This window comes from Rhinatrema bivittatum, chromosome 3 (assembly GCF_901001135.1).
Source record: "Rhinatrema bivittatum chromosome 3, aRhiBiv1.1, whole genome shotgun sequence".
Lineage (NCBI taxonomy): Eukaryota > Metazoa > Chordata > Amphibia > Gymnophiona > Rhinatrematidae > Rhinatrema > Rhinatrema bivittatum.
Genome location: NC_042617.1, coordinates 157,762,149 through 157,784,279, shown reverse-complemented (window position 1 = coordinate 157,784,279; position 22,131 = coordinate 157,762,149). Strand labels below are relative to the sequence as shown.

Here is a 22,131-nt window from a genome sequence, read left to right as displayed (position 1 = left end):
AACTAGCAATCCTGAGCACAAAAAGGCACAAATGAAAGTACACAGCACCAGTACGAGAAGATTCATGGGCACCATGGCAGAGTTTTGGTTCCTCTATGAGGTGTGAAGGAAATATAAGAAATTTTAATTGGGGCAGAAAGGAAAGAGACTTCTAAGCAGTTTCCCCCCCTTTTAAAATTAAAATTTCTCCAAAGAACAAGTCCATCACCAACTTGCTTCTCAACAGTTTACTCATCATTGCATGCCTGACAGTGAGTGTCTTGATGAAGAGTGGACTTTCACATATGAGTATTTAAAGAGGTGGCATCACCCTTCTGTGATATAGCACAATGAAAAGGGGAAAGAAAACACTGTAAATTATTTTATACAACAGAGCCCAAAAATCCAGATGGACAGCAGACTATATATACCTAGTTTATAGAAAGTTTCCCATAGGCAGGATGGAGTACAGTTAGCAAGAAATATCATTGCAAACACCAACAACATTCCTTGAGGTACTTGAGCAAATACAACATAATATTCCTGTCTTTACTATATTCAGCTTAAATAACTTCATATAAAGAGAACAGCAAAAAGTTCTATTATCTTACACTGCCATTATTAGCAAAAATCTTCCACTATGATCTACATACTTGATGCACATTGTTATTATACACATTAATATTAAATAAACTTTTTCCATATTTATATATGTATATATAGAGAGAGTCCTCTTAACTTAGGTGCTATAAAAATAATCACTGTGGGGACATGCAAACAATTCATACAAACCTAGTTTAAAAATAACTTCCAATTTTTAATTTAAATATAAATATTTTATATATATTATTGGCTAAATTTGCTACTTGCATGAATTAAAATGTTCTAATACAGTACAAAAATCCCTATTTGTCTTTGTTAAGTTGGACTTTACATACAGTATCTCAAATCATGTTATAATTCTTCAAGTGTTTCCCCATATCTGTTAAGTCTTTAAACACTTCTGCTGTACATGTTTATTAAGACTATTTGTTTTCCTCTAATACTAAATGTTCCAGTTCACACAGAGCATTACAAACTCCTTTTAAGCTCTTGATGAATGACTTATGAGAGCAGTTACCCCGTGCTTACTTTTACCAACCCCCCAAAAATAAAAAGGCATTCATGTATCTTCCTGTGCAGTAAGACATCCTACTGAAGTCACATCTGAAGAAGGCTCATGCACTACTACATCTACTTTGTTGGTGCTGTCACAACCTAACACTCCACTTTTCTCCAGGACAGATACAGATACTACAATTCCAATTCTATACAGTAAGCTCACCATACGTATTTATATATATAAATAATTATATATATGCCCTTATGTTAATTGTTTAGAGAGCCATCCGTTGCATAATAAGCTACTACTGGTTCAACAGACACAAAGGGTTCATTGAGTTTCTGGTCCTCCTTCAAAGAAGCCGCTTGGTCAGAAATTGAAGAGAAGGAAAGCTGGTCATGCTCCATGATGTGCTCTTGGTCTTCTTCCTTGCTCTTTTTTACATAAAACATTTTTCTAAACTTTTTGAGTTCCTGGAGTTCACAAAAGGTTTCTAGTACAACCAGCATCGCAATGAGGCCCAGCATCAGGTAGCCTGCAAAAAATAGAAAAACATGATGAGGGGCCTACTTTAGTAACATTTGTGCAATTGGTAATGAGAAGCTCCAGTTTGAACCCGATGCATTCACACTAATCCACCATGCATCTCAAAGTTTTCAGGCAGAGTGCTCATTAAGGCTTTCTGAAAATTATATAACTGTAAATCTGTGCATTTCTTTAAAAAAAAGGATTTAAGGTGCTTAAGGAAAATTGTTCCCAAATAAATGAATATGCATTTTGGAGTCAAAGGATTCCTGTCCTCCAAAGCTCATGCCTCAATAAATCGGTTAACTATAAGGTGCCACCAGCCTCATCGTTGTTTTTGTATTAGCAGTGTGAGGCAATGAAGCACAACCCCAAGTAATGTGAGCCCAGCAGGATGTCTACTGGAGGCACAATAAACATATTAATTGCTTTATGTAGGCAAAACATTTCTGAACAATTTTCACTGCCACTGAATTTCCCGAATTCCCACTGTACTTCCTAACTATTGGAAGCGTGAGTTGAGAAGTCATTTATGTGAACAGATTTGGGGACATCAATATCAAGTGCTTCACCCAAATATCTAATTCTCACAAGTTACTTTACGATAAATTTTGAACACGAATGGCAAGAAATGAGAGACACACCAAAAAATCCACACCGAAAGGTATTAGAATGAGATTTTTAATTTTCTTTTTATTTGGCAGAAGAGAATAAAAAATGTATATTTCTAACTAAAATGACAAACTCACCTACTTTATTCACTACCATGGAGAACCCTTTATATTGCTTATAGAATGCAATAATCAATTCTGTAGTTTCAAATCTTGTAGAATTTCATGCTCCATCCTATCTTTCCAAGAGAGGGCAAGGGTACTGTGCAACTAGCCTCAAGTTCCTTCATTCCCCAAGCCCTTTGGGGAGCAGACAGGAATGTCCAACTTAATTTCCATCACTGTCAAGTGAAAAATGAAATCTCTGGATATAGTTGGACTGACCTCTGACTTACAACTTTATTCATGTTACTAGCTACGTGAACTATTCAGAATGCCAGAGTTGGACCCGAATAGCCCTTATTAATGGCTCTATCAAAACTGGATGTTCCTCTTGTATACCTTCAATCTACACTGTTAGTTTGACTGCATGTTACACATGCACAAGGTACCTGCACTTTAATAAATACTTAATTGTATATGTTTATGTTTTTGCAGCCACAAGACTGTGAAAAGATCCCTTGGTAACATGTTTCCTCCACAACCTTCGGTGAAACAAGTAGATTTTAACAAGCTGAACACAAATATGCATTTATTATGTCTGTATCACGTACCGTTTGCCAGAAAAGTGCGATATCCCTTAAGCATTTACTTGACAGTAGCGGCATGAGCTATAATGGCAATGTTGGCACCAGAAAACAAAACTAAAAATGTTTTGCAGCAGAATTTCGTTTGTAATCACTGTCTGACGCTTTGGGGATGAGAGTCCAACAACAGTCACCCAGCATGGAGGGGTTCCACTTGCCTTGATACCATTTCTCCATTTTGACAATGTCTTGATGAAACCTTTCACCATGTTCATCACTCACAGCGCCAAGGTTGTCTGGGAAAAAGTCCAAGTGGTAATGAAGAAAATGAATCTTCAATGACATATTGCACTTCATCAATTTGTATGCCTGAAGCAGATTTTCAACCTGTTCGACATAGTCTGCTGCCTTATAGTTGCCTAGAAAGTTACAAATGACATTCTTGAAGGCTGTTCACGCAACACGTTCTGTACTTTGCAGAAGATCATCAAAGTGGCTGACCTTCATCACAGCTCAGATTTCTTGGCCAACGAAAACACCTTCTTTTATCTTGGTGTCACTTATGCGTGGAAACATTTGACGCAAATAATCAAAGGCTTTACTTTGCTTGCTCATTGTCTTAAAGTTTTTCATCAGTCAAAGTTTGATGTGCAAAGGTGAAAGAAATATCTAACTTGGATCCACCAATGGTTCGTGCACAACATTCTTCTGCCCTGGAACCAACTTCTTGTGCAGAGGCCAGACTTTTCTGACGTAATGCAAATCTCTTGCTCGACTGTCCCGCTTACAAAGGAAGCAACAATACTTGGTGTAACTAAGCTGCAGACCCAGTAGAATTGCAACTACCTTGAGATCACCACACAAATTCCAGTTGTACCTCGAGTACTCAATGTGGTTCAGCAGCAGCTGCATGTTCTCATACATTTCTTTCATATGAACGGCATGTCTGACAGGTATTAATGGGTAGATATTGCCGTTGTGCAGAAAAACAGCCTTCAAACTTAAAATTGATGAATCAATAAACAGTTGCCATTCTGTTGGGTCGTGGTCACATCCGAGAGCACAAAACAATCCATTGATGTCACAGCAAAAAGTCAGTCTGTCTGCTTGGTTGAAATATTTTGTCAAATCTTCAAGATGGCTGCGAAATACTGAAATTTTCGTATCAGATGACAAAAGATTCCATCCTTGCAGTCTTGACCCAAGCAGCTCCACCTGACTCTTCGATAAAGCCAAATCTCTGACCAGATCATTCAGCTCTGACTGAGATATTAAATGAGGATCGCTGGATGTTGATGGCACAAAGTCAAGATCAGCCGCAGCTTCCATTTGCGACGGCTCGCCATCATCTCCTACCTCCTCATCCTCAAGTGTCCACACCTCTGACGGTTTTGGAACAGGAAGACTGTCATCATGCAGCACTGGTCTCATTGCCGATGCAAGGTTAGGGTACTCAATAAACTTCCTGTTCTTTGATGAGTATCCTGACACATTCATCATGCAGAAGTAACAGTCAGTTATATGATCTTTCTGTTCCCTCCATATCATTGGTATGGCAAATGGCATGGATGGTCGCACACCTTTCAGCCAAGCTCGCAGACTACTGGCACAAGATGCGCAACATATATGAGGAGCCCATGCTCTGTCCTGGTCACCAATTTTGCACCCAAAGTATAACTCTTATGCCTTCTTAATGAGTTCAGTCATACTCCTTTTCTGTGCTTTCAGAGTAAACTCACCACAGATGTAACAAAACATGTCATGGCTATTACGACAAGACTGGAAGATTGGACATCCAAATGGCAGATGAAATTTAATGTGGACAAGTGCAAGGTGTTGCATATAGGGAAAAATAACCCTTGCTGTAGTTACACAATGTTAGGTTCCATATTAGGACCTACCACCCAGGAAAAAGACCTAGGCATCATAGTAGATAATAAGCATTTGATATAGAACTGAGCAAATGATTTTATCTTTATTTTAATTATTTTTTATTTCATTTTAATCCATTTATTGTAAGTGATTTTATTTATGAACTAATTAATGTTTTTTTCAGTTTTATTTTAAGACCAAATTGTATTTTAATTTGTGTAATTTGATTTAAGTATCATGTCTGTTCTTTTTAAAATTTTTACAATGCAAACCGTTGTGAAGGTTGAAAAACTATACATCGGTATATAAAATAAAGAAATACTTTAAAATCGTCGGCTCAGTGTGCTGCGGCAGTCAAAAAAGCAAACAGAATGATAGGAATTATTAGGAAGGGAATGGTTAATAAAACAGAAAATGTCATAATGCCTCTGTATTGCTCCATGGTGAGACCGCACCTTGAATACTGTGAACAATTCTGGTCGCCGCATCTCAAAAAAGATATAGTTGCGATGGAGAAGGTACAGAGAAGGGCAACCAAAATGATAAAGGGGATGGAACAGCTCCCCTATGAGGAAAGGCTGAAGAGGTTAGTTAGGGCTGTTCAGCTTGGAGAAGAGATGGCTGAGGGGGGATATAATAGAGGTCTTTAAGATCATGAGAGGTCTTGAACAAGTAGATGTAAATTGGTTATTTACACTTTCACATAATAGAAGGACTAGGGGGCATGAAGTTAGCAAGTAGCACTTTTAAGACTAATTGGAGAAAATTCTTTTTCACTCAACGCACAATTAAGCTCTGGAATTTGTTGCCAGAGGATGTGGTTAGTGCAGTTAGTGTAGCTGGGATCAAAAAAGGTTTGGATAAGTTCTTGGAGGGGAAGTCCATTAACTGCTATTAATCAAGTTTACTTAGGGGTAGATTTTATAAAAGTACGCCGGATTTTAATAGATACGCATGTAACTGCGCGTATCTTTTAAAATCCGGGATCGGTGTGCTCAAGGCTGCGCCAAGCCGCGCAGCCGGCCTCCGTTCCCCTCCCTTCCCCTAACTAACCCGCCCCCCAGCCCTAACTAATTCCCCCCCTACCTTTATCACGAAAGATATGCCTGTCCGAGGCAGGCGTAACTTGCGCGTACCGGGCCGGCTGCCAGCGCACCATGGTCCAGTCCGGGGGCTGGTCTGGAGGCTGCGGCCACGCCCCCGGAACACCCCCGACAATGCGCCGCCGCAACACGCCCCCCCCCCCCCGACGACGCGCAGGCCGTGACATGCCTCCCCCCGACATGCCTCCCCAGGAAAGCCCCGGGGACTTGCGCGCGTCCCGGGGCTTTGCGCGTGCCGGCAGCCTATGCAACATAGGCTCGGCGCGCGCAGGGGGAGCTTGGGGCAGGTTTTCCGGGGGTACACGCGTACCCCTTTGAAAATCTGCCCCTTAGGGAGTAGCCACTGATATTAATTGCATCAGTAGCATGGGATCTTCTTGGTGTTTGGGTAATTGCCAGGTTCTTGTGGCCTGGTTTGGCCTCTGTTGGAAACAGGATGCTGGGCTTGATGGACCCTTGGTCTGACCCAGCATGGCAATTTCTTAAGTTCTTTTTTTTTTTTTTTTGTAATTTAAAGTTAATTAATAACACAACATGACTTAGTAAATATAGAAACATAGAAACATAGAAATGACGGCAGAAGAAGACCAAACGGCCCATCCAGTCTGCCCAGCAAGCTATGCACTTTATTCTTTTTTTTTTTTTTCCTTTTTCTCTCTCCCACCTGTTACTATTGGCTTCCAGTACCCTCTAGCCCTAATTCCCCTTCACCCCACTACCAAAATAATAACATAATACATGTCCTTCAGATATACCTTTCGTAATCTTATGTAACCAATAGATAACAATGATATCAAAGTGAAAATAACGTATGGTATATTTCAACAATATGGATGTATAGCGCTGATATTGAGTATAATAAAACAGCGTGTTAGCAGAAACAATGTTGTGTTGATTGTCGTTTATTTTACAGACCGTGTTGAGACAAAAATTTTCCCTTTATGTCTTGTCTTCCCTCCCCTGACCCTTCCCCTCCCCTCCCTATTTAATTACAAAATCCCACCAATATGATTGGACACTAGAATAGGAGTAAGAGCTGTATGTTACTGAAATGCAGCATAAAATTGGTACCCATGTTTAATGTGCAGGGATCCCCACTTCCCAAAGACAGAGCCCCAAACATCTGAAATTAGAGGGGATTAGTGAGTAGTAAGGTGGGTCAAGCTACATAAATCTAGCCCATGATAGTTGACTGACCTCTCTCCTTCCAGGTTAGGTACGGCTGCCACACTTTTTCAAAACTCTGTAGCCGGTCACATCTAATAGCTGTCAACTTCCCCATGTAAATTACTGTTTTCAACCGGGACAGAAAATGGTTCAAAGAGAGCACGGTGGCATTGCGCCACCATAAAGCAATTTCACACGTGATAGCAGAAAAAACCTGATGTATCCATCTTAACACATATATATAGCCTGCCTTGAACGGAGCTCGTAATAAACATATTTTTGGGTCTGCTGGTATATTTTCTCCTGCCACCTGATAAATAAAGTCCCAGGTACCCTTCCACAACTGCGTCACCTTCGGACACTCCCACCACATGTGTAAGAAAGTCCCAGTTTGACCGCACCCTTTCCAGCAAGAGCTATTTGTTCCACCATAAATCTTAAGAGTTTTTCTGGTGTCATATACCAGCGATATAGTACCTTATATCCATTTTCTTTTATGGTGGTCGACACTGAGCTTCCACGGTGTATAATAAGGCCCCTGAAATATCTTTTATCTTGGTGATGTGGGACTGGGCTACTTTTTCCTTTAGTTTACGGGCCAGGGCACGCCCGGCTTTGTTCCCAAATTCGAAGTGCTGTTGCTTCAACAAATCCATCTGGTAGGCCAATTTCGCTAACTCTAAAGCTTGTAAGTGCTTTTTTGCAGATTTAAGTTCCTCTAGTTTCTGGGGGTCGAGGGACCTTTTATGATACAGCGAGAGGTGGGCTATACAGTGAAGTAGCTGGACCCATCTAGAGTTTATTTCTTTTTTAAGAAAACTAGCTCGAGAAATCATCTTTCCTCGAATCACTGCTTTAAGGCAGTCCCAGATGGTGCCAGGAGAGATTCCCTCTGTACAATTAAGTTTCAAGTATTCTTTTATATCTCCAGATATAGATTCTATAAAGGGTTTGTCGTTTAATAGACTATCGTTCATTCTCCAGTAAGATTTCCCGGCTTTTTTAGATGGAAGGTTAAGTCCCAACCAGATTAGGGAGTGATCGGACCATGTGATAAGTCCAATATATGTATCTACTGTGAGTTCTACTAGCTCTTTATCAATAAGGAACATGTCAATACGGGAATAAGTGCTGTGGGCATGAGAGAAAACGTATAATTGCGCTGGGTGGGGTTCCTTAGCCGCCAGATGTCTTCCAACCCTCTATCATAAAGCAGATGTTTAAGGGCCTGCCGCTCCGCTCGGTGCCCCCCTCCACCAGTTCCCGAATTGTCTAAAAAGGGGTACCTGGTTAGGTTGAAATCACCACCTACTATCACATGACTCTCTACCCAAGTCTCTATTAAGGTTGATATATTTTGGAGAAATGCCCCCTGTTCTGAATTGGGGCCATATAAGTTCAAAAGCTTAACCAAGGATGTTCCAACCATAATTTTAAGCGCCATATATCTCCCCTCAGGGTCACTTCTACTATCCTTAACATCAACAACCAATGTTCGTGCTATAAGTATTCCCACCCCGCAATATTTCTTTTTCATTGAAGCAGACGCTAAATGTTGCTGTCAGTAGAATTTATCCCAAAGCAAATGTTCTGTATGCTTGAGCAAATGCGTCTCTTGGCAAAATATAATGTTCACCCGTCTCCTCCTTGCCTCCTGGAACAATGATTTCCTTTTATAAGGCGAGTTGAGCCCCTTCGTATTGACGGACATAATGCGTAACTCAGCCATTGATATATTTGTTTGTGTATTGAGAGAATATGATGCCCCTCAAAAAACACAGGATACTAAAATAGAAACCCAACGGTAATCCACAGCATAAGCAACTAAAGTGACTAGTATTGGCAGCATTAGTTACTTTACCATTCCCCCCCCCCCCCCCACCCAAGATGAGGCCCACCTCCAGTCCCAGTGGGCTTCCAAGCGGAGAAGTGCGTGCATCTTCATACCCAGGCCCCCCTCCCCCCTCCCCCAGCTCAACCCTCCCAATACAGATAAATTGTAAAAATAGAAAATGTAGAGCCCGATTAGGAATACTAGAATACGACACCAGTAAGTTGTCCTCAAGGAATTTGAGTGTTCAAACTCGACACATAGTGAAATCCACAAGAGCAGTCACTAGCAACAGGTCAGCCCGGACAGTCATTCAGATGCATGGAACCACTTGAATGGCGCTATAGCCGTTTGCCTCCTTTTTCAACATGCTGCCATCTTGGCATTTCACTATGAGACTGGGTGGGTTTCTCGTTTTCTGTGGGTGCGCTTGATCTGGTGGTGTTGATGTTCATACCTGGCGCTTGTAGGATGTCCCCCGCTTCCTCTGGTGTAGAAATCCTGGAAGTGACTCCGGCCACTGTGAAACCTAGTCCAAAGGGGAATAACCATCGATATTTAACATTGTAGTTGCGAAGTGTGGTCACCACATCTCTAAGGTCTCTCCTCTTGAGGATGGTGGTGGGAGCCAGGTCCTGGTATACCTCCAAGTGATGTCCTTGCCAGTGAACTGGCCCTGCGTTGCGAGCTTTCGTAGCCATCTCTTCTTTCTGCACATAGCTGTGAAAACATGTCTCTCGGTCGGTTAGCTCTTGGGGCCCCTAACGTCCTGTGGGCTCTTTCTAGTTTCACCACTGTTGCAGGTTCAGAGCTCTCAGATGCATGCTCCAGGATCTGTGCGCAGATGCTATTCACCACTTTATTACAGTCTGAGTAATCGGGCGATTCAGGTATTCCTCTTAAACGTAAGTTTGTCCTCCGGGACCTGTTTTCTTGGTCCTCCATTCTATTTTGCAGCTCCACATTAGCTGATAATAATTTGTCCTGTGCTAGCTTGCAGGTAGACAGCTCCGAGGCCTGGTCCTCCAAACGGGTCTCCAGCTCCTCCACTCTGCCCCGCGAAGCTGCTATTTCACTAGCAATCTCCGTTCTCAGGTCCCTTATGTCCTGTTGTAGTCCTGACATAGTGCCCCGAAGCTCTCTGAACCAGCCCAAAAATTCTGCCCAGCTTGGCGCTGCGCCTCCCGTGCCGTCTCCTCCGGCTGCACTCACCTCTGTGTTCACATGGCCTGCGTGCTCCCATTCTACCTCTCCTGCCGCCATCTGCGCTGCCGCGCCAGAGAAAGAAAACTTCTGCAAATCAGTTTTTTTCCGTGGCAGGGACATCGCGGCTGCTTGGGAGGGCTGTGGTGCTGAAAAAATCTGATGGCGATTTGGGGTCTGGATGGGAAGGGATTAAGCTGAGCCGGAGCCCGAGATCAAGCGGCCATTGCCAATGTCGTCACTCCCCCCAGCCATGTTCTTATGACATTGGCGTGACATTTCATAAAGTATATGAAATTAAAACCACAAGCTTTAAACAATTTTAGCGATATGATTCATTCACACAGACGTTGCATAGGAGACTACTCATTGCTGCTACTTAAATAGGGCTGCGTCGTCAAGGAAACAAGTTGGAATCTTGCAGCTGAGCTGGGGCTTGCCCGAGCAAGTTCTGGCATGATCAGGCAGAGTTTTTCTTGGTGTATTTTTTTAAAAAGTTAGTCTCTGTTACAGTTTTGTTGCTTAGGGCCTTCAAAAATACAATATGAATTTTAAAAATAATAAAAACTACTGTCCAGCAAGAAAATACATGTATGTGAGATTATGTTTTAAAATTTCACAATTATTGTAACACGAAATTGGCAGTTTCTCAAAAACCTTACGTGATGTACAAATTTCAAAGTAATATCTGTGATCAGCATCAAAAAAATCTATTTGGAACACCAAAAAGCCTGAAGGAAACAAAAACATTGTTTACCAGTGTCACCTGGACCAGATGGTAGGCATCCCAGGGTTCTGAAGGAACTCAAAAATGAAATTTCAGGTGTATTAAAATTTGTAACCTATCATTAAAATCATCCATTGTACCTGAAGACTGGAGGGTGGCCAATGTAATCCAATATTTAAAAGGCGCTCCAGGGGTGATCCAGGAAACTATAGACCAGTGAGCCTGACTTCAGTGCCGGTAAAAATAGTGGAAACTATTTTCAAGATCAAAATCACAGAGCATATAGAAAGACATGGTTTAATGGAACACAGTCACCATGGATTGCCTCATAAATCTGCTTAATTTTTTTTTGAAGGGGTTAATAAACACGTGGATAAAGGTGAACCAGTAGATGCAGTGTATCTGGACTTTCAGAAAGCATTTGACCAAGTCCCTCATGAGAGGTTTCTAAGAAGTCATGGGATAGGAGGCGATGTCTTTTCGTGGATTACAAACTGGTTAAAAGACAGGAAACAGGGAGTAGGATTTAATGGTCAATTTTCTCCATGGAAAAGGGTAAACAGTGGAGTGTCTCAGGGATCTGTACTTGGACTGGTGCTTTTCAATATATTTATAAATAATCTGGAAAGGAAAACGATGAGTGAGGTTATCAGATTTGCAGATGATACAAAATTATTCAGAGTAGTTAAATCACAAGCGGATTGTGATAAATTACAGGAGGACTCTGCGAGACTGGAAGATTGGGCATTCAAATGGCAGATGAAATTTAATGTGGACAAGTGCAAGGTGTTGCATATGGGGAAAAATAACCCTGTAGTTATGTGCTGTAGTTACACGATGTTAGGTTCCATATTAGGAGCTACCACCCAGGAAAAAGATCTAGGCATCATAATGGATAATACATTGAAATCGTCAGCTCAGTGTGCTGCGGTAGTCAAAAAAGCAAACAGAATGTTAGCAATTATTAGGACCTAGACTTTGAGCTCTCTTTTTTGTAAAATTCCATGGTTTAGGGCACTATTTAAATGCCAAATAATAAAAGAGGAAAGAAAGAGAGGGAGCATATGTGGGAGAAACAGAACAGTTTTGTTTTATATATATCAAAGTAAATAGGTGCGAGTAGGATTTTTCAAACTATTGCCCCTACCAACATGGACGCTGCACGTAACGAGCACCCATCTGGGCAGACGCCCCTATCCTGCTCACCCCCACTTTCTTACCTGGGCAGCAGTGGTGACATAGCGGCAGCATTGTGATGGGAAGGCAAGGCAGCAGGATGTCCCCTATTGATTGATTTAGGGCACGATGACATGTTTAAGTGACTCAGCACCGGATCATGTGGTTGGTTGAAAGGAGGTGATCTGGCACGAAATTTAATATCCTTCTGAGTTCCACGGTGTTTCCTCTTCCTCCTCGGTGATTCCCACCCATCAGTTAGGCATCATAAGTTGTTAGTTGTTGACTGAATTACTAGTTATCTTTGTCGCACCGGTGATGACTGAGTCCAGAATGAGAGATGTAGGGTAATGGAGTCAACGGCAAGCGGGGAGGTGCCCTTAAAGAAGTTGGTGGCTAGGACCATCGAGTGGTGGATGACAAATGGGACCGCTGGCCAGAAGGAGACGGGGAGGGTCCCAGGTGGGTTTGCTGCATGACAGCCTACATGGAACTCCTCCCGGGATGGTTTCCCCCCCATATCTCTTGGGGCTTGTGGGAGCGAGACCTCTGGATGATCCACTTGGGAGGATGCTCCAGTTTATATCTAATGGCACCAACCCGAGAAACAAGCATAGATAGGGGCGTAAGGCTCGGAATCCCAGATTAAATTCCCTTGTTATGCATCTAATAAATGGCTGCTGCCACTGCATCCATTATACGTGTTATGTTATAATTGTTCCCTGTTATTCATTATTGTTCATGGATGGGCAAGGAAGGTAGGGGAGGGGGTGGAGAAGCCCCGGGTGTCCGGGATGCCCCAGTTACTGTGATAGTTTGTATTACCATAAAGAGTATTGATCTCCAATATGACAGTCTGCTTGTTTCTGGCTTATTTCCTGTTTTATGAAATGTTTTGAAAAAAAATCTGTAAAACAGTGGTTTCCAAAGCCAGTCCTTGATGAATATTAACTAGTAATCCGGTTTTCAGGATAACCGCAATTTACAGATTAGGTAGGTATGTAGATCCAATGCATACACAAAAATACCAAAAAAATATTCATGGTGGTGACTCTGAAAACCAAAGAGAACAGGATTTTGGGAACACTGCTCCAGAATAGTTGGTGAAGATTCTATAAAGACCCCCAGGCACAGTTGGGTTTCCCGTGAGTCTGTGACTTCAGACAATAAGAATGAGCTGAATAAAGAATGTGAGAGGTAATTAAACCATTAAAATGAGCAGTAGTGGAAAGTTTTTAAAACACTTCAGTGTAAAAATAGATTAATTACGCATTCCCCTTAACTTCCTGTTTGTTATAATCTTTTGAGGCAGCTCCTCCTACTTATCTATAACTACCATTATGGGTCAAATGGTATCAAGTTTCTATTGAGTTAACTGTTGTCCAAAAACGTTTCTGAATTCATCCTGTGCTATTTATTAGATGCCTCTAGATCAGTGTTTCTCAACCTTTTGTTGCGCTGGAAGTGGACCCTTGGCCTGGTGCAGGATTGGTACGGCCCTCTGGTCAGACCCGGAGAGCGCCTGCCACCAGGAGGCGGAGCACAGGAGGAGACAGAGGCTAGCTGGAGCGTCACCAATAGCAACCCGGGGTTTCCGCAGGTTGAGCCCTTGGGTACCCGGGCCGCCTGGTCTTAGGTGGGCCTCGCAGGTTCTCCTAGAGAGAAAGCGCAGGGGCGTGCCCACCACGAACAAGGGTGCACGGTCGATGTCCAGGAGGCCAGAATAGGGTGTCCAAGTGGATAGCGAGGATCAAGGCCAGAGTATCAATCCAGAATGGTCAGCCGAAGCAGAGGTCAGTACCTTTAGTCAATTCGGGAGTAATCAGGTCAGGCAGAGGTCAAGTTCCAGGAAGCGGTCAGACGAAGTCAGTGGACAGGCAGAGGTCAGGTTTCAGGCAGTGATCAGACGTGGTCAGTGAACAGGCAGAGGTCAAGATCCGGGCAGTAGTCAGACGAGGTCAGGAGCAAGCAAAGGTCAGTACCGTGAGATCAGTCCGAAGGGTACAACCAGGAATGGAGAGACGAAGGAGCAAGAAAAGCAGGAACAGGAGACACTGGAACAGGAGACACTGGAACAGGCAAACTAGATAACACCAGAGTGTACAACCCGATAGCCAAGGCAGAGATCATGGGTTTGAGCCCTGCCTTATATATGGAGTCTCTGTGATGTCATCAGCATCAGCTTCTCGGGGTTTTCCCGCTCTTGGCCCTTTAAAGGGCTGCAGGCAGGCCGCGCGCGCGCCTAGGGGCAGGGCTGAAGAGCCCCGACGGAGCTCCGCTGTGAGGCCTGCATCGGAGACTGAAAGCGGGGGAGCCATGGATGCCGGAGCTGGCTGCGGCTGTGGAGGAGAGCCCGGAGCTTGTGGATGGGAGAGCGAGGTGAGCAGGGCCAGCTGCGGAGGGGACACGGCCGGGACGCGCAACAGTACCGCCCCCCCCCCTTCTAGGCCTCCCCCTTACCAGCCTGGGCTTGTCAGGGTGAGCACGATGGAATTCCGACAGGAGGTCCTTGTCATACTTGTGGTGGGAGGGCTCCCAAGAGTTCTCCTCTGGTCCAAAGCCCTCCCATGACAGGAAGTATTCCCAATGACCTTTCCGTTGTCTGACGTCCAATATCTCCTTTACTTGTAAGGTATTCTTGGGTTCAGTATCATGCTGTGTGGATGCAGAGATGGGAGGGCCATCTTTTAGTGGTTGGCAGGAAAGTGATAGAAAAGGAGAGAGGGAGAGAGGGAGAGGGAAAGTGTTTTCAGCACAGCTGCTCTGTGGACCAGCTGCTCTGTGGACCAGCGCAAAGATGCTACTGCGGGACCAATGCTGGTCCATGGACAGGTGGCTGAGAAAGAAACACTGCTCTAGACCAGGGGTGGGCAATTCCGGTCCTCGAGGGCTGCAAACCAGTCGGGTTTTCAGGATATCCTTAATGAATATGCATGAGAGAGACCTGTATACACACTTCCTCAGTTGTATGCACATCTATTTCATGCATATTCATTAGGGGTATCCTGAAAACCCGACTGATTTGCAGCCCTCGAGGACCGGACTTGCCCACCCCTGCTCTAGACAATGAATACAACAAAAACCATGTGTTTTATTCCAAAAAAATGGAAAAAAGAGAAGTAGTTTCAAGCAAACAATAAGGGATACCAAGAAACACAGATAATAAAAAAAACAAGAGAATTAAGACATGAGCAAATTAATATTCTGAAATCTGTAGGTTATACTGCTGCTTTGAAATCCATTCATTACAGAACCAAATTATATCACTTTTGCCCTCTTTGGTGGTGCTCATTATTTCCTGTGTTTTCTTGGCTAAATGATATTATGTCTATTCTAGCTTTAAGTTTTAAATGCTGAGGGGTATAATTAAATAAGAAAAGAATTCCGCTGTCATGTGTGATTAACAGAATAATCATTAATTCCTTGAAGAATTGCTGCTTAGGGCTTGATTCAGAGAACATTTGTGCTACAAAGGCATATTCATAGAGGAATAAGCCCAGTGACTGATGAATTCCTCAAAACACAAATGAACACAATGAGCAAGCGAAACGCAGCAGATTCTAGCTGCACTAAAGTTTTTTTTTTCCTTTGTGTACCCAAGAGAAAAATGTTTAGTGCATCTGTCTAAGGGCCAGATTCTTTAAACTGTTTTCTTAGACGCAGAATGGAAAAAAAACCTTAGTGAATCAGGCTCTAAGTCTGTTGTTCCTATATACCCTAATAAGGAAGTTTCTTCTTAGGGCTTTTGGTGTTGGCCATCACCATTTTGATAGCTTTGCTTTGGACTGTCTCCAGATGGTCTGTATCCTTTTCAGATGTATGGACTCCAGAATAAGACACATCTCTCAAGATGAGGTACAATTATCATAAGATAAGAACATAAGAACAAAAGGTATGCCATACTGGGTCAGACCAAGGGTTCATCAAGCCCAGTATCCTGTTTCCAACAGTGGCCAATCCAAGTCACAAGTACCTGGCAAATACCCAAACATTAAATAAATCTCAGTCCACTATTGCTTATTAATTAATAGCAGTTTATGGATTTTTCCTCTAGGAAGTTATCCAAACCTTTTTTAAACCCAGTTACACTAACTGCTGTCACCACATCTTCAGGCAATGAATTCCAGAGCTTAACTATGCACTGAGTGAAAAATAATTTTCTTCAGTTTGTTTTAAATGAGCTACTTGCTAACTTCATGGAGTGTCCCCTAGTCCTTCTATTATCTTAGAGACTAAATAACCAATTTACATTAACCTATTCAAGTCCTTTCATGATTTTGTAGACCTCTATTATATTCTTCCTCAGTAGTTTCTTCTCCAAACTGAACAGTCCTAACTTCCTTAGCCTTTCCTCATAAGGCAGCCGTTCCATGCCCCTTATCCAGTGCAACTATATCTTTTTTGAGATGTGGTGATCAGAACTGCACACAGTATTCAAGGTGTGGTCTCACCATAGAGTGATACATAGGCATTATGACATCTCCTTTTTTATTTGCCATTCCCTTCCTAATAATTCCTAACATTCTGTTTGCTTTTTTGTTCGCTCAGCACATTGAGCTGACGATTTCAATGTATTATCCACTATGACACCTAGATCTTTTCCTGGTGGCAACTCCTAAGATAGAACCTAACATTTTGTAACTGCAGCAAGGGTTATTTTTCCTTATATGCATCATTTTGCACTTGTCCAAGATAAATTTCATCCTTTTTTCCTATTGATTTTGCTTTCCCCCTATACACTCTAACATTCCTCTGACTATCACCTTGTTGCACTCTTTCACTACCTTGAGATCACCAAATATGATCACCCCTAATGTCCCTCTCCTATTTGTCTTGCATCTGCGCTTTACCCCATATCACCTACTGTTCTCTCAGAATTCTTCTCCCCAGATAAGAACATAAGAAATTGCCATACTGGGTAGGACCGAGGGTCCATCAAGCCCAGTATTCTGTTTCCAACAGTGGTCAATCCAGGTCACAAGTACCTAGCAAGATCCCAAATGGTAAATAGATCCCATGCCTCTAGTACACAGTGAAAAGTAGTGGCTATTCCTTAAGTCTGTTTGGAGACCAATATTCTGTAGGCCGTTTAGTAGACAAGTTATTTGGCTAACTTTAGCCAGATAATTTGACCTGTATATTCAGCGGGAAAAATGACCCAATGAATATACTGGCTTAAAGTTATCTAGCTTCATATAGCCAGAAAACTTAAAAACCTAACTGGCTAACTTGGCCAGATATCTCAGTCCCTCCCCAGAACACCCCTTTTTTATACGGCTAAATTATAGCCAGATAAGATGCTGAATATGCTGCATTAGACATTTAGATGGATAACTTGTGCGTTATCCATCTAAATGGCTTTTGAATATTGACTTCTTGATTAGTTAAGGAAAATTGGTTCTTACCTGATAATTTTCGTTCCTGTAGTACCACGGATCAGTCCGTGGTACTCCAGCAGATGGAGACAGAGAAGTTTTAACAAAACTCTGCCCTATATACCAAGGTGCCACCTACAGTCCCGTCAGTATTACTTAGTAACAAAGCAGAATGGTACAAAACCAAACCAACTATATACAGTTAAGACTTTATCCAACCTGGCTCACTAATCCCAAATGGGAACAGAACCCAATGAACACGGAAAAATCAAAGTGATCTGCAGACTCGAAAAATAAACCAAAAGCTGAATGAGCGAACTCTCTGTTACCTCAATGCTCACTACAGGCGGGACTCTGGACTGATCCGTGGTACTACAGAAACAAAAATTATCAGGTAAGAACCAATTTTTCTTTCCCTGTACGTACCCAGATCAGCCCAGACTCCTGGGATGTACCAGATCTTCCTTACCTGGGGTGGGACCCGGAGAGGCCCGCTCGGAGCACTCCTTCTCCAAAACCCCCTGAACCTGGGGCCTGGACATCCAGCCTGTAATGTCTCGCAAAAGTGTGTAAAGACTTCCAAGTTGCCACCCTGCAAATCTCTTGTGGAGAGACTTGCTGGCATTCCGCCCATGACGCAGCCTGAGAACGAGTAGAATGAGCACGAAGTCCAACCGGTAGAGATCTACCATGCAGCAAATATGCTGAACTTATAGCTTCTTTCAGCCTATGGGCTATCGTAGTTTTAGATGCCATATTACCTCTCTTTGGGCCACTCCACAATACAAACAGATGGTCGGACATATGAAAAGCATTCGTAACTTCCAGGTATCGCAGCAAAGCCCTGCGAACATCCAGTTTCCGTAAATCTCGAGCAAGAGGATCTGACCAGTCCAAGTCTGGAAAAGACGGAAGCTCTACCGTCTGATTCAAGTGAAAAGAGGAAACTACCTTCGGAAGGAACCGTCCTTTAGGAAACCCCGGAATCAGAAATTCGTAAGTAAGGCTCCCTGCAAGACAATGCCTGAGTTCCGACACTCTATGTGCTGTTTGAAGGAACCGAGCCTCCCTTGGCCCTAGACCGCTCTGGGCCGCTCGACGTGGATCCAGCGAAGCCATTTTCTCTCCCAAGTGCTTCTTCCCTGACTTCCTGGCCTTAAAGGCCTTATGAAGCAGAAGCACAAATTCTGATGAAAAGGAAGAAGAAGAGGAGTCTGTAACTCCCTCGGAGATCTCCTCCGTCACTGGTGAGGCTGGGCCAGCCGGTTCACCCCCCCCCCCCCCCCCCCCGGTGAACATCTGTTGAGGGGATAGGAAAGGAGGTAAAAACCCCTCCCCCACTGCGGGATGCCCAAAAAGAACTTAAAATGGCTTCCGTTCCCACTCTCAGCGAGAACGGATCAGCTGGAGCGACCCACGGTGCAGGCATCCCCATCTGAGCTTTGCGCGAAGTTGCCGGCTATCCCCGGGTAAACCGTAGGTTCCCTCCCCCCCGGGGAGACAAGCCGAGCACAGGCTGTCTCTAGACAGTTGCGCTCGTGCCAAGCCACACACGTGATGCGCCAAGCTCCAAGGCATCAGGGAAAGAAGAAAAAACAACAACCCCAAAAAACACCCCAACAGTGCAAAAAAACAGCGGCGATTTGAGCGGGTGCAGCAACGAGGGAAAGGAGAGTCGGCACGCCAAGAAAACAGCTCTATTAAATAATTATTTTTTTTTTTAAAGAAAAGCTTGCCCGGCAGCCTGCACAGGATCCTGGATCATCTGGGGTGAGTAAGCCGGGCTCCCTGGTATCACCCCAGAGCTGCTCTCAAGCGGTAAGAGGGCCCTCGACCCTTACCCGCAGCTGCCTCCACCACCAGAGGGGATGGTCCCCTCAGGACCTAGCAACCTTCTGGGAGGCCGAAGAAATCGTCTTTGACTCTGTCCTTTTTTTTTTTTTTTAAACTAATTAGAATACCCCTAATCATCTATCTCACCAAATTTTTATTTTTTTTTAATAACCCTAGGTATTCAAAACAAACTGTAGGTTTTGCACCTCCACCATCTGCTGGAGACAGAGAAATACTGACGGACTGTAGGTGGCACCTTGGTATATAGGGCATAGTTTTGTTAAAACTGCTCTGTCTCCATCTGCTGGAGGGGAGGCAAAACCCAGGAGTCTGGACTGATCTGGGTACGTACAGGTAACAGTTTATGGACTTCTCCTCCAGGTACTTATCCAAATCTTTTTTAAACCCATCTATGTTAACTACCTTAACCACATCCTCTGCTAATAAATTCCAAAGCTTAATTCTGCACTGAGTGAAATTTTCTCCTATTTGTTTTGAATATGCTACCTACTAACTTCATGGAGTGTCCCCTAATCTTTGTATATTTTAAAAGAGTAAATAACCAATTTACATTTACCCATTCAATTCCACTCATGATTTTATAGACTTCTATCATATCCTCCCTCAGGCAACTCTAGACTTTCTTGCATGGAGTTGCAGCTCCCTCAAAATTTCTTTGATCACTTCTAATTTTGCCTATACCTTCACAGATATCCATTCTTTTCAGATTTTAGTATCATCTGTGATAAATAAATAAATAAATAAATAAATAACTGGTCCCATTAACCCTGCTGCTTATTTCCAAAGCTATAAACTTCTGATATCCGCTCACTCTGTCAAGTGGGGGAAGGGAAGGGGCTTGCGCATGAACTTTCTCCTCCTTCATACATGCAAAAACATATACACTCACGCTCACACTTCTCATTACCCTCCACACACTCTCTTACACTCACTAATAAACTCTCATACAAACACACACTTAATAACACACTCTGATATATACATACATACACTCACACAAGCATATTCTCTCTCCCCCCAACACAATGATTCCTTCTCCCTTCCCCTGGAACTCATTCATGCAAGAAGCGACCTCATCACTGGGCCTGCCTGTAGAGCCCAAGAAGAGGGAGGAGCTATGTGGGCCTGATCAGCCTGAAGAAAGAGGAGTTGACCTATGGCCCCCACAAGCCCAGGCTGCTCCTGTCTCTTCTTGGGCTGTACAAGCAGGCCAGGGGAGGGTGATGACCCCTCTTTCCAGTGAGTTTGTAGATAGCAGGATTTCCCCACCTTTTTCCTACTCATGCAGGCCCACAGGACAGGACTTCCTCTTCTGGGGTAGGCGTGGGCACTTTGCTGCCATGCCCATTTTTTTCCAATGTTTGCCTAGGGTCCCTGCAATTCCTTAAAAATTCCAGAATCTCAGGGTCAAATCCAGAGAATGCCCAGGTATTTATATTTCTCGCAAAGATAATAAAAAGATTTAGCCTCAGAGGTACTTCACTAATCACTCCTCTTTCTTGGTGTGAATTCCATTTACCAATACCCTCTTATCTAGCACTCAGACAGTTTTTAATTCAAGTGAGTTTGTTATGTGGAATAGTAGCAGAGGCTTTGCTGGTCCAATTTTCTGGTCACCCAAATAAAGACGTTGTTCAGATTAGTGTAACACAATCTCCCCTCTGGTAAAATCATGCTTCCTTGGCTCCTGTAACCTACTGGACATAAGAACATAAGATTTGCCATAGTGGGTCAGACCAAAGGTCCATTAAGTCCAGTATCCTGTTTCTATGGCCAATCCAGATAACAAGTACCTGGCAGGATCCCAAAAAGTCGATAGATTCCATGCTGTAGTGGATTTCTGCAACTCCACCTTAATAATGGTTTATGGACTTTCAGGAACTGGTCTAAACCTTTTTTAAACCCACTTACACTAACAGCTTTCACCTCAATCTCTGACAAATTCCACAGCTTAATTACATATTGAGTAAAAACATATTTTCTCTTAAGTTTTAAATGTATCACCTAGTAACTTCACTGGGTGTCCCCTAGTCTTTGTACTTTTTTAAAGAGCAAAAAACCCAATGTGTGTTTACCCATTCCACTCCACTCATTATTTTATAGATCTCTATCATATCTCCCCTCAGCTGTCTTTTCTCCAAGCTGAAGAGTCCTAACCTCTTTAGCCTTTCCTCGTAGAGGAATCATTCCATCCCCTTTATCATTTCGGTCGCCCTTCTCTGTCCCTATTTTTAATTCCTCTATATCTTTTTTGAGATGCGGTGACCAGAATTGCACACAATACCCAAGGTGAGGTCACATCATGGAGTAATATAGAGGTGTTATGATATTCTCTTTTTTATTCTCCATTCCTTTCCTAATTATTCCTAGCATTCTATTTGCTTTTTTGACAGTCGCTGCACACTGAGCAATGGATTTCAACATATTATCCATGAAAACGTCTAGATTCTTTTCCTGGGTGGTGATTCCCAAAATTGAACCTTGCATTTTGTAGCTATAATTTGGGTTACTCTTCCCTACATGCATCACATTGCACTTATCCACATTAAATGTCATCTGGCATCTGGATGTCCAATCTCCTATTCTAGAATGTCCTCTTGCAATATCTCATAATCCTATCTTGTGATTTATCAACTTTGAATAATTTTCTTATCATCAGCAAACTTTATCACCTCGTTTGCCATTTCCATATCTGGATCAGTTATGAATATGTTAAAAAGCAGCAGTCCTATTACAGATCTCTGGGCAATACACTATTCACCTTTCTCCACTGAGAAAATTGACCATTTAGCCCTACTCTCTTTTTTTCTATCTTTTAACCATTTTTCAATCTTCAACAAAATTGGATTCAAGATACCTCACTATCTTGTCTCCATTAGCTTTTCTGCTGCTGAGATCAGACTGACTGGCCTGCAGTTTC

The 22,131-nt window shown here is 42.9% G+C and overlaps 1 protein-coding gene across 1 annotated transcript in view; it reads right to left on the bottom strand.

Moving 5' to 3' along the window:
• Positions 1–220: 220 nt before the first annotated feature.
• The window catches only part of KCNK1 (potassium two pore domain channel subfamily K member 1), a 79,395-nt gene continuing 57,484 nt past the window's right edge, over positions 221–22,131 (bottom strand). The window contains exon 3 of the mRNA XM_029593873.1: positions 221–1,616. Coding sequence (XP_029449733.1) covers positions 1,348–1,616 — 269 coding nt within the window. The 3' untranslated portion in view covers positions 221–1,347. The remainder of the gene's footprint in view (positions 1,617–22,131) is intronic.